Source organism: Amblyomma americanum, chromosome 5 (assembly GCF_052857255.1).
Source record: "Amblyomma americanum isolate KBUSLIRL-KWMA chromosome 5, ASM5285725v1, whole genome shotgun sequence".
In the NCBI taxonomy this organism is placed as follows: domain Eukaryota; kingdom Metazoa; phylum Arthropoda; class Arachnida; order Ixodida; family Ixodidae; genus Amblyomma; species Amblyomma americanum.
In genome coordinates, this window is record NC_135501.1 from 8,972,023 (window position 1) to 8,989,728 (window position 17,706).

General features: G+C 49.9%; 1 protein-coding gene and 1 pseudogene across 4 annotated transcripts in view; both read right to left on the reverse strand.

Moving 5' to 3' along the window:
- Window positions 1–17,706, reverse strand: part of Git (ARF GTPase-activating protein GIT1) — a 359,911-nt gene that overhangs the window by 152,106 nt on the left and 190,099 nt on the right. For all 4 annotated transcript variants that reach the window (XM_077664585.1, XM_077664586.1, XM_077664588.1 and 1 more), the window contains one exon: window positions 5,130–5,232. In XM_077664585.1, coding sequence (XP_077520711.1) covers window positions 5,130–5,232 — 103 coding nt within the window. The remainder of the gene's footprint in view (window positions 1–5,129; window positions 5,233–17,706) is intronic.
- Window positions 11,861–14,003, reverse strand: LOC144133400 (uncharacterized; annotated as a pseudogene).

Below are 17,706 nucleotides of genomic sequence, written 5' to 3' on the forward strand. Positions count from 1 at the left end.
AGTAGGGGCACTGGGGTCGTAGTGTCGAAGGATAAGTGATGAGGTGAGAAAACGACGGAGCGCAGCAAAAGCGTCGTCGCAGGCCGAGTCCCACGTAGACAGGTCGGCGGGACCATTAAGAAGTTTCGTCAGGGGCGCGATGATGGAGGCGAAATTGGGAACAAATCGCCGAAAATATGAGCAGAGACCCACAAATCGGCGCACTTGTTTTGTAGAAGTCGGTTTAGGGAAGTCAGCGACAGCACGGAGTTTGTCAGGATCGGGCAGGACGCCGTCTTTGGAGACGAGGTGGCCGAGTATTGTCAGCTGCCGGGCACCAAAGTGACATTTTTTGAGATTGAGTTGAAGGCCAGCATTGGTGAGGCAGCTCAGTATCTGGCGCAAGCGCTTGAGATGCGTCGGAAAATCGGGCGAAAACACGACAACATCATCTAAATAGCAGAGACAAACAGTCCACTTCAGGCCGCGCAAGATGTTGTCCATCATTCGTTCAAACGTTGCGGGAGCGTTACAGAGGCCGAATGGCATCACGTTGAACTCATAGAGTCCGTCAGGGGTGACGAACGCCGTTTTAGGACGGTCGGACTCAGCCATCGGGACTTGCCAATAGCCGGAACGGAGATCCAGGGAGGAGAAGAACTCGGCGCCTTGCAAGCAGTCAAGGGCGTCGTCAATACGTGGTAGCGGGTAGAAGTCTTTGCGCGTCATTTTGTTGAGCCGGCGATAGTCCACGCAAAATCGTATCGAGCCATCCTTCTTTTTAACCAGGACGACTGGGGACGACCAAGGACTGGCGGAAGGTTGAATAATGCCGCATGTCGTCAACTTGCTCAGTTATGACGTGGCGCTCGGGAGGCGACACACAGTAGGGGCGCTGACGGAGAGGAGCATGGATTCCGGTGTCAATGTGGTGCTCGACAGTGGTCGCACGGCCCAAAGAAGTCGACTGGTGGTCAAACGATGAGCGAAACTGGTTGAGCAGGGCAAGGAGCTGCGCGCGGTGAGCAGTGTCGAGAGCGCGGTCAATGCAGCGGTCGAAAATGTCCGATGACAAAGCTGGAGTAGCACCACGTGGGGTGAGGGCAGCGACTTCGGCACTGGAGGAGGCTTCAAGAGATCAAAGCAGCGGTTTCAAAATGGCCGAGGCACTCGCCACGGAGCAGGGAGAGCACGGAGAATGAGGTGTTAGAGACGAGGATGGCGGCAGCACCGTGGTGAATGTCGATGACGGCGAAGGCAAGACATAGGTGTCGGAGAGAGGCAAGTACAGGGGAAGGCATGAAGAGAACGGTGGCGTCAAAAACTGAGGCGGCGCAAACAGGGACAAGCACGGCACTGTCAGGGGAAATGTCAGTGTCCTCGGCGACAACAAGCTTAGCAGCACAACGAATCGGAGGCTCGTCGAGGAGCGCATCGCAGAGTGGAGAGAAGACGACGTGCGCACGGCCACAGTCAATGATGGCACTGTGCAGGGAGAGAAAATCCCATCCAAGGATGATGTCATGGGAGCTGGCACGGAGGACTAAAAATTCGACAACATACAAAACATCGGCGATGACGACGCGTGCTGTGCAAGCGGCAGAGGGATGAACGGTATCGGCGCTGGCGGTACGGAGTGAGAGTCCAGAAGATGGGGTTGTAACTTTGCGAAGCGAGCGGCAGAAGTTTTCGTGAATAACAGAAACGGTGGCCCCAGTGTCCACAAGCGCAAGTGTCTTGACTCCGTCGACAAAAACGTCAAGAAGGTTCGGTGGGGAAAGGCGAGGACTTAAGCAGGGCGATGAGTGCGCAGTTGGTAGCAGGGCGATGAGTGCGCAGTTGGTGCCCCCGGAACTGCGGCTGCTAGTTTTCCGAATCGGCGCGGACGTTGCGACGCCTCATGGGCGACAATGAGCGGCGGCGAGGCGAAGGCGAGCGGTGGGAAACGTAGGGCTGGCGACCGTGCTCGCGGTCAGGAGAGGTCTCCTGAGGTTGTGGTCCGAAACGTGGGCGAAAGGTACGGTCTGCATCAGGGTAGTCTGGTAGAGTGTGGACAGGCGCATGCAGAGTACGTCGACAGAGGCGCACGACGTGGCCCGGAAGACCGCAGGCGTAGCATATCGGTCTATTGTCAGCCGTGCGCCAAGGGTTGTAGGTAGGGGGCGTGAAGCGGCTCCGTGGAGCAGCAGGCGCAGGCACCACTTGAGGAACGTACGTATAAGCCTGCGGTCGCGGTGGTCGCGCGACAGCCTCGGCATACGTGAGAGGCACGGGAGTGGGGGCAGGCGGCACTTCAACTGGAGGACCGTAGCTCAACGGAGCAGCAACAGGCGGTGCCGGGGTCGGGAGAAGGCCGACCTGGGGATCCAAGGGGGCTGGTTGTGGAAGAGGAGGGAGGGCGTTAGCGACCGCCTGCGTGATGGCGTGCCGGATCTCAGCGCTGAGGGGGGTCGGTGTCTGATGTTGACGAGATAGGAGCGAGAGCTGCCGGCCGACCTCGTCCCGCACAAAGTCTTTGATGGTAGCAAGTAGATCTAGATTGATGGCCAGGCCGGAGATGGAGTCGGCAGGCGGAGGAGGCCGACGAGCGCAAAGACGTTGCTTGCGCAACTCTTCGAAACACTGGCAAAGGGTATACACCGAGGTAACGGTGGTGGGACTCTTCGCTAACAACAGCTGAAAAGCATCGTCATCGATACCCTTCATGATGTGTTTGATCTTGTCAGCCTCGGACATAGCCGGATCAACACGCTTGCAGAGGTCTACTACGTCTTCAATGTATCTGGTGAAAGTCTCATCCGTGTGCTGAGCTCGGACGCGCAGGCTCTGCTCAGTGCGCAGTTTCCGCACTGCAGGACGGCCGAAAACCTCCGCAAGGGTGCTCTTTAAAACGGCCCAAGTGGGAATGTCGGCCTCGTGGTTGCGGAACCAGAGGTTCGCGACATCGCTGAGGTAGAAGATGACGTTGGTAAGCTTGACGCGGTCGTCCCAGTTGTTGTAGCGGCTCACCCGTTTGTATGATTCCAGCCAATCTTCCACGTCCTGGTCGCTATGGCTGCAGAAGACAGCAGGGTCGCGCTTCCGGACGGCACCGGAGCAGATGACTGGCTGCGACGTGGCGGCGGGCTGTTGACTGGCCTTGGCAGTGGACATCGGGATGGTGCGGCTGCGAAGGTCCACGGTGATGGTGAAAAGGGGAACACAGCAACCTCCACCAAATGTAGAGCGGTTTATTGGCACGATGGAAGCGCCGGCTACGAAGACCTTGGCACAGGCAATCTACGAGGCAGAGAGCCGAGAGACCAGACACAAGCGGCAGTGTTCCATCCAGCACGAGCATTCAACAGGCGGCGCGAGCGCTTCGTCGTCGTTGGCTTCGGGGCTGGTTCATCTTCTTCATTCCAGGACGAATAATTGAAGACATTGAATACACAGCACCTTCTTCACATATCTTTGCTTCGCTTAATTTATTGAAAGTAAAAAATATATACGAATACAAATTATGCAGGCAGCATCGTTTAAGTGTCCAACGAGAGAGTACAGTTTTTACGGAAATGGCAGAATTAAGACCCAATTATCCCACCTACAGCACCAGAACTCCAGAACGATGGAAAGTCCCAAAATGTCGCACTGCCTATGGACAACAAACACTCCGGTATAATCTTCCACGATTATTGAATGCTGCAGAAAAAGAAGGTGCTGATATATTCAATATGTCTCTTCCAAATATGTACAAATATTTTGCTACTCATACTTTTTTTGTGAATGAATGCAACGGTCTAATCCTTATGTTCAATTACATTACATTGTTTCACTTTTGAAAAAAAAAAAATTTTTTTTCCAGGTGTCCAAATTTAGTGCTCTATTGAAACTCTAATTTAGGCTTATCTTATTGTCTGATGCGATACAGTGCTGTTTTTCTTTTCTTTTTGCAACAAAAAATGTGACTGTCTACTGCCCCACTCTGCTGCTGTATACACTGTAAGGGGGCGGAGGATTTTTCAAGCCGCAAATGCATGGCTTTTCCCTCCACCTCCTTCCACTTCTTTGTGGAGAATAAAACTTGCATGTATGTATGTATGTACTTATAAGGTGCTCCCTGTGCTGAATTTCCGCAGTGGATGAGCAAACTATCCTGGAATTGTGCGTTTTTTCTCTTCCGCCTTGTCACGTTTTCCCTACAAGAATAACTTCCCCTAAATATGGGCTGCTTCCGTGCTAACAAGTTTATGTAGAGATATTGCTGCCAATCTTTGCAGTTTGTTCATTTTTTTAAAGCTGCCGGCACACCGCTTCATCACTTCGTTTGTGATGCAAGACGCGACCAGATTTTTCTCGATTGATCGCTTCCAGGTAGAGCTGATTCTACGTTGTTCCACAATATTGTAGTAACTTTGCAAGCCATATCTTGAAAGTTCCCTATCAGCTTTAAATTGAGCACGGCCGAGAGCGGCACACATTCTGTTCAACGACCGCCGGGTACGCTTGTTGCCCCGCCGAGAGATCCAGTCCATTCTGGGTGCAAGTCAGCCTAAATAAAGAGTTTTGTTTAGACGCCATTTTAGCTGTCTTCCTGCTCTCCGGACTGCAGTCACCACTACATGACAGTACCTTTGCTTACTACAGAAACGGATCAACAAATACGTACTTCATGTCGCCTTCATATTAATCTAAACTTCCAACGTCTATTCGGTCCAACACTTTCATTTAATTCTTCTCCTTAGACACGTGCTATTAAGTGTTGGAATACACTTCCGGAGTGCACTGCTACCATATGTGACCCACCAATATTCAAAAACTAATTGAACACCTTTATGCAATCATGTACAATGCGTTCACGATACGCAAGTTGAGCCCGTGCAGTGCCACTAACTGTCGTTTACCATTTCTTTGCGTATCAATATGAGTGAGGCATTTTTCTTCTGCGTTTTAAAATTGCTTGCAGTCCAAAGTGCACAATATTGTTTACTTTTACACCATCTCTTGCCTCCAAAATACAGCAACCTCTTTCCTGACACTGAATGGCAAGAGCACAAGTTACACTGGCAAAGTATGTGATAAAACAATGCCAGCGCAAATGCAGATGAAGACTTGTACGAGTCGTTATACCAACTCAAGGCGCAAGGGTTCAAAAATGAGAATGTGCAAACCAGGCTGCTTGGCACCCAGGTGTCGCCGCTTGGCCTCTGAGAGAACGTCAATGAGCAAGGTCGCAAACTCTCGCGCTGTCAGGCGGGCAAGCTTCTGGCGAGCCTGCATGAGTGAAAAAGAGAAACAGTGCAAGAGAGCACCACCTATATTGCTGCATATGGTGTTGTCACTGTTGTGCACAGGGGGCACTGTCAATCACGTCACCTGTACATTAGCAACTGTCATCAGAACAAAGTGGCAGTTCTTGGTTTCCCGTGAATGTAGCTTCATCTCATCACTGGCCGCTATTGCGCCACTACAGTCACACAAACTGTAATTGCTGCATATCCAGCTTAACTAGCTATCAAAGGCGCATTTCTCACCTTCAATATTTTGAACCGCAATGCCAACTCATAAATTCTTAAAACTGGGCTCGCTTTCCAAGTTGACAACCTTCAATTTTGAAACGTAATCTTTCACCCTAAAACAAAAATTTTAAGTTCATTAGTTAAGCTGAGTGAACTAATTGACAACTGTAATTTAATTGAGCAATATCATGTATGTTATTTTAAAGACGAGACATGAGGATGCGAGTGAATATCGGGGCAAAAATCAAATAAGAAAGGGTGGGCAATAGAGGCGGCGTTCACTCCCGCTTTCTTTGACTGCTTCCTCTTAAGTGAGATCTGCCAGTTTAGCTAATGATAGGCAGCACTCCACAAATGGGTTTACATGCTTTTTTGGACAGGCGTGGAAAAACAGCCATGTGGGTGAAAAAAAGTTAGCCATGGCTAACGAATAGCTACCAAACGGCATTTCTTGGCTAGGAATGGCTTGATAGCCACTTCCAAGTGTAAATGTGCTAGTATTTTTTGCTTTCTGTTATAAAATTGTTTTCTTAGTTTTTTTTTTGTCACCATTTCAATATGTGAGTTTTGGACTCTTGTCAAGTTTGTGAATACAATATCTCAACAAACAACTGAAGATGAAAGAATAATTTTTTTTTCAGTACCAAGTCAAATATGTGGAGCACACAATGTTCTGAATTTTTGAAGCCGAATATTCGAAGCCTTCTGCGAAAGGGCGATGCATTAAGCAGCCTTATCAAAGCATCCGACACTAACCTTATAGTACTTAGCAAAACCTAATTACACTCACCCATTAACGCCTCTGAAGTTCAACCATACTTAACGGATTTCGATATAATTAGATGCGATCGCGTCACCCAGTGAGGAGGGGGTGTCCTAATCCCTCTCTTCACTCACGTTCCCCGCTAGAAATCTAATTTGTCAGATGTAATGCCACTCATCCAGATTTAATCCTTGGAGTTTGTTACTGCCCTCCAGCCACTAACAGTACTAACAGCACTGACAGGCCTCGGCTGTCTGCTCGTGGTGACCTGCGGGCCGGCAGCTTTGCGGACCAGGAGTCATGCAGCCACCTCCTTCATTGTGGCAGGTAGCACCTCATTGCTTTTTCCTTCCTCTCCCACCATCCTCTGAGGCCCATCACCACTTCGCGTGTCTCTTTGTCACTGATCGGGATGATCGCTCGGTGGCCCCGGGTAGTGTGACGAAGAAGACCAAGTTGGCAGTGGCCAGCGGCCATTAAATCATCTCATTGCCATTAGTCAGCCCGTCTCATTCTTCGGCTGGGCTTCACGCAACAATATCGCTGCATGAAAAAGGTGATTACACATCCATGAACACTGAACTGAGCAACTTCTGTAATTCATTTCTTTCCGAGTTCGAAGGACACTTAGTAGAAATAAACTGGTCCATTTTCAAAATTAAAATCCAAAAACTTGTAAAAAAGCACATCCTTCATCGCCGTGGTTTATGTCAGCTCTTAAGCAGCTAAAAAATAAAAAGCGATATTTCAGAACTAAAAAATTCACAAACAGCTCACACACATGGCAAAGGTACCGTTCGACACTAAAAGCTTCCGCATATTACTAATGAATTCAAAACGTTTCTATTTCTCATTGACACCTGCATCATTAATCCGCCACAATGCAAAACAGTTTTGGAGGACCCGAAACGCTCAAGAGCACCAGCTTCTCTGTCTCATCAAACGGGGTATTGCTTTATCTGACTGTGATGTAGCTGAGGCCCTGAACCGCACCTACAACTCAGTGTTTACTCATGAACCCGATACTAGCCTTCCATTTCAGATCATCCTAGCATGGCTTCTATCAAGTTTAAACCTCACGACATTGAAAAAATAACAGATCCATTAAAATCACGCCATCTGCTGGCATTGATGGCATCAACACAAAAGTTTTTAAAAACACTAAGCACGTAACAAGCAAAATTCTAGCACACAAGCAAAATTCAGCAGTCCCTCAAGACCGGAAAGTGGGCAATATCGTTCCAGTCCCCAAGAAAGGCACAGGTAACATTATCGTCCTTCTCTCTCACAAGCGTGTGCTCAAAAATCATGGAACATGTTATTTACTCTCATGTCATAAACTTCCAAGCACCCATCAGGTTTTTTCACCCTAATCAGGCCTGTCCTGCGACACACAACCAGCACGGTTTCTAAACGACATTAGTTACAACTTAGACTTAAATGTTCCTGTTGATGCACTTTTTTTAGATTTCGAAAAAGCTTTTTCCCCACAAGCGACCTTTACTAAAACTTTTGATATTAAACCTAAACACATCTGTATTTTATTGGATCAAAGATTTTTTGCCTGACCACGTGCAGTTTGTTTATGCTAACGATTACTCTTCCAGTTTCATCCCAGTCGTCTCCGGTGTGCCACAAGGTACCGTACTAAGCCCTCTTCTTTTTCTCATATTTATCAACTATCTACCCAACTGCAGTCTTTTCGCCGATGATTGCACTGTTTACCGCCCTATAGGTCTCTTTGATTTGGCTGCACTCACTGCACTAGTTCCGTGGAGTTTCGCGGCGGTGCCGCCAGCGTGCAGCGTCAGTTCAAGTGCAGCTTGGCAGTGACTGCTTCCAAAATGAATGGTCGAGTGCAGGCCTGGTCGTCTGCTAGCCCTGGCGTCGCCACCAAATTGCAGCCAGCAGCGTGCCGCCGACATCAATGGGTGCCAAAATCCCAAACTATGTTAAGTATTTTTCAAGCAAGAAATGCCAAGGTAGTGTTGCCATGAACCAGCCCCAGGAAATAGTCGTTTCATAAAAAAAAAGTGTCGTTGCATGACGGTTTACGAATATGCGCTGAAATGCCGCCCTTGAGGCTCGACTTGGCCGTTTAGGTTTAAAATTATGACGCCATGAACACTTCTTCACCTCCTCCTTTCAAGAAAGAACTGACATAGTTTAATTTAGAGACCACTGCCATATCTTCTTCGCTTCTCCTATCTACACATGGGCGCCGCCATATTGCTGCACTACACCTGCACTTCCACTTGGGAGAGTGCAAGTTAGCCAAGAACTCGTGCTGCACTAGTCTGGCACTTTTGCAAAACGAAGACGCAAGTGCCGCGGGCGCGTGCTGCACTGAAAAAACGAATGCGAAAGTGCTGCACTCCTTGAACTAGTGCAGAAATTGCAGCCAAATCGAAGAGACCTTATATTTAACCCTACTGACAACTTAGCTCTTCAGAACTATCTGGCCAAAGTTGAGGAATGGTGCCGAAATTGGCAAATGACTTATAAAACTGCTCTAATTACCTTCCACACATGGCAATATTATCGTTCCCATAACTACTTACTGAACGGATTCGCTATCTTTTCAGTCTCTTCTTTGAAATATTTAGGCATTCACATTTCCAGTGATCTCAAATGGTTCTCTCACATTACAAATATTGTCACGGCTTGCTTGACGTAGAGGCCGGCGGCGAGCACAGCTGTGATAGCCGGAGCACAAGAACACACGAACCAGAACACAGGTCCGCCAGCAGCAGCGTCATCTTCAGCACGCGGCCATCACACTTCAACTTTCTCTTCGCTATACTACCTCCCCCTATAAAGAAGCATCGTCCCGATGCTAACTCGAGAGCAAAAATCACGCGGCGGAAAACCACACAGGGGCCCAGAAATCTTGCTGGCCGATGTAGAAGGCAGTGGAAAATGCAGGCAATTATCGCGTGTAATACGGCTTAAGCCGGACAACGTGCACAATTTCAGGGCGGGAGGAACGGCAAGACGACGGTCGCAGTCCTTCGGGCAGCACCTCGTAGTTCAGCTCACCGATGCGGCGAAGAAACGTATACGGGCCAAAGTAGCGCTTCATGAGTTTCTCGAAGAGAACTCGACACCGTACCGGCGTCCATACATACCTTGTCACCAGGGCAAAAATAGCATCACGTCGACGGAGATAGTACCGACGAGCGCTGTATGCTGTTGGTGCTGGAGGCGGAGTCGAGCGAGTTGCCGAGCTTCCTCCGCGCGCTCGCAGACTAGACGGGCATCATCGACTACGTCGACAGACGGCTCGTGTGGCAACATAAAGTCAAGCAATGTGGTGACCTGTCTGCCATGCACCAGCTGGAATGGGGACATACCTGTCGTCTCCTGGACTGCGGTATTATACGCAAAGGTAACATAGGGTAGTACCTCGTCCCAACTGCGATGGACGACGTCCACATTCATGGCGATCATGTCAGCCATCGTCTTGTTCAGCCTCTCCGTCAGCCCATTGGTTTGTGGGTGGTACGCCGTAGTTCAGCAGTGGCTGGTGCACCTGAGACGGAGGATCTCCTGTGTGAGCTGTGCCAGAAACGCGGCACCCCGGTCAGTGATCAAAACGGCAGGGGTACCATGACGGAGCACAATGCACTCAATAAAAAACTGAGCGGTCTCAGCAGCCGTCGCAGAAGGAAGTGCTCGGGACTCGACGTATTGGGTTAGGTAGTCGGTGGCTATGATAATGTACTTGTTACCCAACTTCGACGTTGGAAATGGGCCGAGAAAATCCATTCCGATTGTGTGGAACGAAGCATGCGGTGGTTCTAGCGACTGGAGAAGACCAGCTGGTCGTGTAGAAAGTCTTTTCTGTCTTTGACACTCTCGAAAAGTTTTGACATAGTGACGGACGTACTTGGGAAGTTGCAGCCAATAATACTTCTCTCGAATACGTGCAAGTGTTCGGCTGTAGCCAAGGTGACCAGCAGTAGGATCATCGTGACAGGCTTCAGCCACCTCGTCGCGCAAGTCTTCTGGCACAACAAGGAGCCATGACTTCGGGCTGCTGTCGAAGTTCTGCTTGTACAAAACGCCGTGCAGAATCCGGAACGTCGGCAGAATACGCAGGAAAACGCGAGGCACCATGTCTTCGTGGCCTTCCAGGTGTGCAATCAGCTGACGAATCTGAGCATCATTGCGCTGCCGAGAAGCCATACCTGCCATGTCCAATGCCCCAAGGAAGCCGTTCTCGTCGTCATTATCGCCCCCTGGCGCCGGATTCACGGGGGCTCGAGACAAACAGTCAGCATCATGATGTTTGCGGCCGGATTTGTAGATGATGGTGACGTCGTATTCCTGTAGCCGCAGGCTCCACCGAGCAAGGCGGCCTGCAGGGTCCTTGAGATTGGCGAGCCAGCACAGGGAATGGTGGTCGGTAACGACGCGAAAAGGGCGACCGTACAGGTAGGGCCGGAATTTGGTGATCACCCAGATGACAGCGATACACTCTTTTTCAGTTGTTGAGTAATTGCCCTCCGCCTTCGAAAGAGCTCAGCTGGCATAGGCAATAACCCGCTCGGCGCCGTCCTGGATTTGCACAAGCACTGCCCCTAGTCCTTTGTTGCTGGCGTCCGTGTGGAGTTCAGTGTCAGCATCTTGATCGAAATGGCCTAGTATGGGAGGCGCTGCAAGGGCGTGCTTTAATTGGCGGAATGCTGATTGCTGCTCCTCGGTCCACTCAAAGGCGACGCTATCCTTCGTAAGGCGGTAAAGTGGTGCTGCGATCTGGGCTAAGTTGCGAACAAAACGTCTGAAGTACGCGCAGAGGCCGAGAAAGCTGTGGACAGTCTTCTTGTCCGATGATGGAGGGAAGGATTCTACGGCAGCAGTTTTCTCTGGATCTGGCTTCACACCCATTTGGCTGACGACATGGCCTAGGAACTTCAGCTCACTGTATGCGAAGCGGCACTTCGAAGGCTTGAGCGTGAGTCCGGTGGTTAGCAAAGCTTGAAGAACCGCTTCAAGGCGCACAAGATGGTCAGCGAAAGTGCTGGAGAAGATTACAACGTCATCCAGATACATGAGACACGTCTGCCACTTCAGTCCGGCAAGCACAGTATCCATGACTCGTTGAAATGTCATGGGCGCAGTACACAGGCCAAACGGCATGACCTTAAACTCATAGAGTCCATCCGGTGTTATAAATGCGGTCCTCTCGCGGTCGCGCTCATCCACTTTAATCTGCCAGTATCCCCTCTTCAAGTCGATGGACGAAAAATAGCGGGCATGACGGAGACGGTCGAGAGTGTCGTCGATGCGAGGTAGTGGATACACGTCCTTCTTGGTCACCTTATTGAGTCGCCTGCAGTCGACGCAAGATCGAAGGGTCCCGTCTTTTTTTCTTGACCAGTACTACAGGGGCGGCCCACGGACTGTTGGATGGCTGGATGATGTCGTCGTTAAGCATTTCGCGCACTTGCTCCTGTATGGCTTCCCTCTCCTTCAAGGAAACGTGGTACGGTGTTTGGCGAATCGGGGGCGTCACGGTATCAACAATAATTCTATGCTTGGCGACGGGCGTCAGGCGAACTCGGGATGCCGTCGCGAAACAGTTGTGGTGCCGATGCAAAAGCGAGAGAAGTTCGCGTCAGTGGGAAGGCTCAAGCATGGGATCGATGTCCAGGGGCAACGTTGTAATGTCACATGACCCGGGCGGGGCCTCCTCCTCGGGCAGCACAGCAGCTTCGCGACCGTCGCTAAGTTCGTCCAGTTGGGCTATAACTACCCATTTCGTCAGGTGCTGCGGCTCGTTCCTGAAGTTGGTCACTAAAATGTTGGCACGCCCACGTTGAACATTGGCGATCCCTCGCGCTACCCCAATGCCCCGCGAAAGTAGCATCTGGACACTTCCTTCGAGAATGCCTTCGCCACATGCGGTGGTATCGGCTCGGACCGGCAGGAAAACGGTCGACAAAGGCAGCAAGTGAACATGGTCGGCATCAACTTTTATGGCAGCGCGGGGGGGGGGGGACTTGAGGAGGTATTGGTGACGAAGAATGTGCGCGGAGGGTCAACTTGTTCCGCCCTACGTCGATTACAGCGCCATACTCACGGAGAAAGTCTATGCCAAGAATAACGTCCTTGGAGCAATTCTCCAGGATCATGAATGTGGCTGGGCACGTCTCACCTTGAATCTCAACGCGGGCAGTGCACTTGCCAACAGGGTTTACGAGGTGACCTCCTGCGGCACGTATGGGCGGGCCGTCACACTGCGTGGTAACCTTGCGAAGACGCCAAGAGAAGTTGCCGCTGAAGACCGAGTAATCTGCACCCGTGTCGACAAGTGCCGTTACTTCATGACCGTTGACTAAAATGTTTACATTGCTAGAGGCCACAGAACAGTCTTCGCTTCCAAGGGTGCCATTAGTTGAGCGGGGGCATTCCAACGTAGGCGGAGGTTCTTTACTGCGTGCAACACCGGCAACGCCACCTCCAGGCGTCGCAGTACTTAGTTTTCCCGACGTGGCGAAAGGCTCTCACGGCGAGATCCTTGAGTGGGCGACGACCGGGAGGTGCGAGATGAAGCTGACACTGGCGATTGAGAGCGTCGAAGGTAGTCCTGTATATCGCGGGGATGTTCACCGTGGCAGGGGCGCGGATCAGCCCGGTTGAAACCTCGGAGGCCGAGTTCACGGTACGGGCAGTAGCGGTATAAGTGGTCAGGTTCACCGCAGTGGAAACACAGCGGCCTCCTGTCTGCAGTCCTCCAGATGTCGGTTTTTCTGCGGCCCAGTGGTTCCAGGTCCAGGCGTGCATCAGACGGGGGCACGAACTCGTGGCATCGAGAGCCGGAATCGGCAGCGGCCTGGTACTGCCGATGTACGGGAGGTGGACGACGGACGGCGGCGGCGTAGCTCAGAGATGGTTGGTCGGCTGCAGCTACAATGGGTACGTCTTCGGACGCCAGCGCGTGTCGCAGTTCGTCCCGAACAGCCGTCGTGATGGAGACAGATGCAGGCTGGTCAGGAGCTGGGAACAGCCTTTTCAGCTCCTCTCGGACGATGTCGCGGATAATTTCGCGAATATCGGCAAGCCACCACTGCTCAGGCCGGACGAAGCAAGACTTGAGACAACAGGAAGGGCGCTTAGTCGCCGAAAGTGACTGGTTCTTGTCGCCTATGCGTGCTCGATGTTGGTAGCTTCAGCGACGAATTCGGCTACTGTGGTAGGAGGATTGCGGACAAGGCCTCCAAAGATGTCATTCCGGATACCCCTCGTCAAGGCCCGCACCTTCTTCTCTTCAGTAGCCAGAGGGTCAGCGCGGGCACTCAGACGCATTACGTCTTTGATGAAACTTCTCACGCTCTCGGTGGGAGCCTGGATACGAGCGTGGAGCAGATCTTCAGCATGCTGTTGCTGATGCTGGTTTGGAATTGTGCGTACCAGTTCGCTCTTGCATATCTCCCATGATGTTAGCGACGCCTCGAACCAGTATTTCGCTGTAGCATCTAAGGAGAAATACAGGTTCTGCAGATATTGGTCGGGTGTCCACCCATTATGCCGAGCTACCCGTTCATAGTGCTGGACCCAGTCTTCAACATCATCAAGTCCATCGCCCCGGAACGGAGTGACAGATCTTGGGGTGACAGGCACGTAGACGATCCTCGGCGCAATCGCTGGATCGGTTTGTTGTAACTGGGACGGCATGGTGGCGTTGGTCGTCCTAGACTTCCTCGATCCCGCGGGCAAGGATATTTTTTGGTGAGGGGGGGAAGGGATGAGAGGGCACAACGAATTTTAATGGCCGCCATCTTGGATTTGAGAAACCGAAACTGTGCCGCCATTTCATCCCCTGACGTCATACTCACATTGGCACGCAGCAGGTGGTTGTTTCTACAATACTATTGTAGATGGCACTACAAGTCTCAATGCGAGATGCGCTGTTTTCTAGTTGCAGCCACAGATGGCGCTTTGGTCTCAGGGTGGTAGGAGACCTCACGAAATCTCGAAACATGATGAGTAAGAGCGAACGCTCTTAACATTATATACACCTAATTTCACGCATTTAGAGGAACAGAGGATATCGAATAGATTTTGCGCTGTGCCAGAATGGAAAGTGGAAAGTGTGCATGGAAGTATAATGTGGGAATGGGTTCTAGAGTACGCAGGCGAAAGCTAGTCAGGCGCGCAACGTCCTACGGGACACTCAATATGTGGCAGCCACTGATTTTGGGAATGGAAGTGTCAAGGAGAAACTGGATCCACTACTGGCCATTTGTTTGTTCAAAAAAATCACCGAAGTTATCTCAGGAAAATATGGCCACCATTAGACTCCTACCATTGGCTCGTTGCTCTGGGAGCTTTTGTGATAAATTAGCCATCTTTGCACAAAGTTAATCTGGTACGTGTTCCGCAAAGAAGCATTAGTTGCACATTTCTTGTAATAATCGCACAAAGAGCTATACGCGCCGTGTGCATACAATGACCGCATGCTTTAAAACCACTACTGCGATAGTTCTCTCATGCTCACGCTCCACGTACACGAACTGCAGCTCTATGCATCTTTGAGTGCGCATTACCGCGGGCTGCATAGAAAAACCGATTAGCACTAGTTAGGGCTCAATTAGCTTCTTCGTGCACTTGTTTTGCAGTATTTGCAGTGGTTAAAAATATGCCGCAGAACTTCTAAGGTGACGCGACCAAATGCATATTACTGGCTAATGTATGGTGACACTCACACTACTCTTATATTGGGCTTAACTGCATAATTAGTCGAGATTAATTAACCAACTTCGCGAGCAATGACGATTGGCGAAAAAGGTCAATGAGAAAGTTGTAGAACGGTCCGCAAAACTTCCGTTTGAACAGTTTTTAACTCTTTGTCTATTACATATCAGCATTTTTGCACTCATTGCAAATGCCCGCGAAATACAAAAAGTACCACGTGACATGTCCGCTTGTGCGCCGTGATTGCAGTGCTCTCAAAGATTCCGCCCAACAAACAAACAGCTCATTTAGCCGGGTGTGCTGCTGCTTAAAAGGTGACAGGGCTGCGACGCACGCCTTGGCTGTGACGCATGCCCTGGCTGTGCGATTACGGGAGTGCAAGTGATAAGGACTGTGTCTGCTTGTCGCTATCATCAAGCGCCGCGAGGGAAATATACCACTAGCATAAATCGCACAGCCAGCTGCTGCATCACTGCCCTGTCGCCTTTTAAGGGGCCACACCTTAGGCTAAATGATGAGTTAGTTCCTATACGGACGTTTGAGAGCACTGCAATTTCGGTGCTCATGTGGGCATATCACGTGGCATTTTTTGTAAAAAATGGAGAGTTAAAAACTGTTCAAACGGAAGTTTTGTGGACTGTTCTACAGCTTTCTCATTGACCTTTTTCACCTGTCTCCGTTGCTCTCAAAGTTGGTCAATTAATATCTACTAATTACGCAATTAAACACAATACAAAAATAGTGACTTGCTTCATACAATAGCCAGCATCATGCATTTGGTCACGTAGTCTTAGAGGTTTTTCTTGGTGGGAACAGCCGAAAAGAACCAAAACGCAGACACAGAAAGGAACACACAGAACGCAGACAGAGTCAGCCTCGTCTACGTTCTGTGTGTTCCTTTCTGTGTCTGCGTTTTGGTTCTTTTCGGCTGTTCCCACCAAGAAGAATGAACCAACTAGCTCAATTTTCTACTCTTAGAGGGCCTCGGCGTATTTTTAAACTCTGGCTAAAGTTAGCTGGACACCCTGTACATGCAATTCGCAAAAAAATTTCTAAGCACTCTTATGTACGATTATCGCAGGTTTATGCACCTGTTTCAAACAGCCCAAAGAACACGTCTTTGACCCTGAATTATAAGCAGTGAATATGGACATTATGCTCAGAGCCAGAGCTGAGAGCAAATACTTAAACACTTTGCTTCAATGTTGAATACAGGTGAACTAAATGAAAAACTGGAAAACAAAATGCGCCAATGTTGAATAGATGTGAGCCAAATGAAAAACTAGTAAACAAAACGCATGGTTACTCTGGTTACACCGCCTCTCGTTCCTGTGTTTTGCTATGGCAGTAGCAGACGACAGCGCTCGATCAAAGCAAGAGTCGACTGCAGTGCTGTTAGTTCTCGTGACCTCCACAGGGGCCACCTTCCGCCGCTGGTCAGGATGGGAAGTTGCGAAACTGGTCAAGTTCTAGTAACGTTGCTACGGCCTCCATCATTAACATCCCGATTTCCTTCGTTGCTGTATAGATTTGTGTACAACTCTTCGGCCACTTCAATTATCATAACCATATTACGATTCACCTTGCCATCTTTGTCTCTTAACAGATACATCTGGTTTTTACCCATGACCTACGGTGCAGGCCGGGACACGTTTTTCTTATTTCTTTTCTTTTAGTCCCAGTATAATCTATGTCCCTATGTACTAGTGGTACGGGCAGGTGTCTAGAGTCTCACAATAATTTTTGTATAATGGGCGATTAGCCCGTCATACTGGGACACGTTTTGCTGGGCTGGGACACGTTTTTCTTGTTTCTTTTTTAAGTCCCAATATAATCTATGTATAATGGGCAACCTTCACGTGCGCTGCTGCGCCTGCACCAAAGATTTGCTTTTGCTTGTGCTGTTTTTATAATTTTCTAAAGCACCGCTGATCGTGGCTCTGTAACTCAGCCCCATGACGAGACCACAATGACCGGCTGCTGCGCGGGTGACGGCAAGTGACTACACGTGCATGAGCTCTCGACGTATGTACTACATATGTGCTGGAGTGGCCGCTAGCTGGGTTAGTGCACCAGTACACTGCAGCTGGGTGCCGAAGAGATCTAGTGGGTCACAGAACTGGAGAAAGTTTTAGCGTGACGTGCCTGTGAGTTGCGGCAAATGTTTCCGCATTGCAGCAGCTTCATGCACTATGGCGTACTGTTGCGTTCTGCTCTGAAAGTCAAGCAGGCAAATCTCGAAGAGTATTTCTTTTCATGAGTTCCCTGTGACAAAATTACGGAATGAATGGCTCAAGAACATTTCACAGCAAGCTGAAGGTAAGCCATGAACCTGCACCTGCTTTTAAGCGTGCTTAAAAGCCGTCTGCTCGTGCATTCCTTGCGACAGTGTCCGCGGTGATCAGCTCATGCTCTATAAGTAGAGTTTGCGCTGGGCTCAGTAGTGCCTGGAAAGTACATTTATCTGATTGCACTCCTTGCTTTTCAGGACCAGCGAAACGGCCCTGGATCCCAAGTGACCGGAGCAGAGTGTGCAGACTACACTTCAAACAGGAGGACTACAGGGACGACCTCAAATTATGAAGGTTAAAGACTGATGCCGTGCCCACAGTTTTTCCAGAATTCCCGGCCTACCTGCAGCTGTCACCAAAACAGCTATGACGCCCACTAAAATGGAAATGTGTTGCTCCAGCTCCTTCTGCAAGCAAACTTCTGCGTGTGAAGAAAAGCAAGTAAATTTTTTTCCATCATTTTTGCAGTGACCGT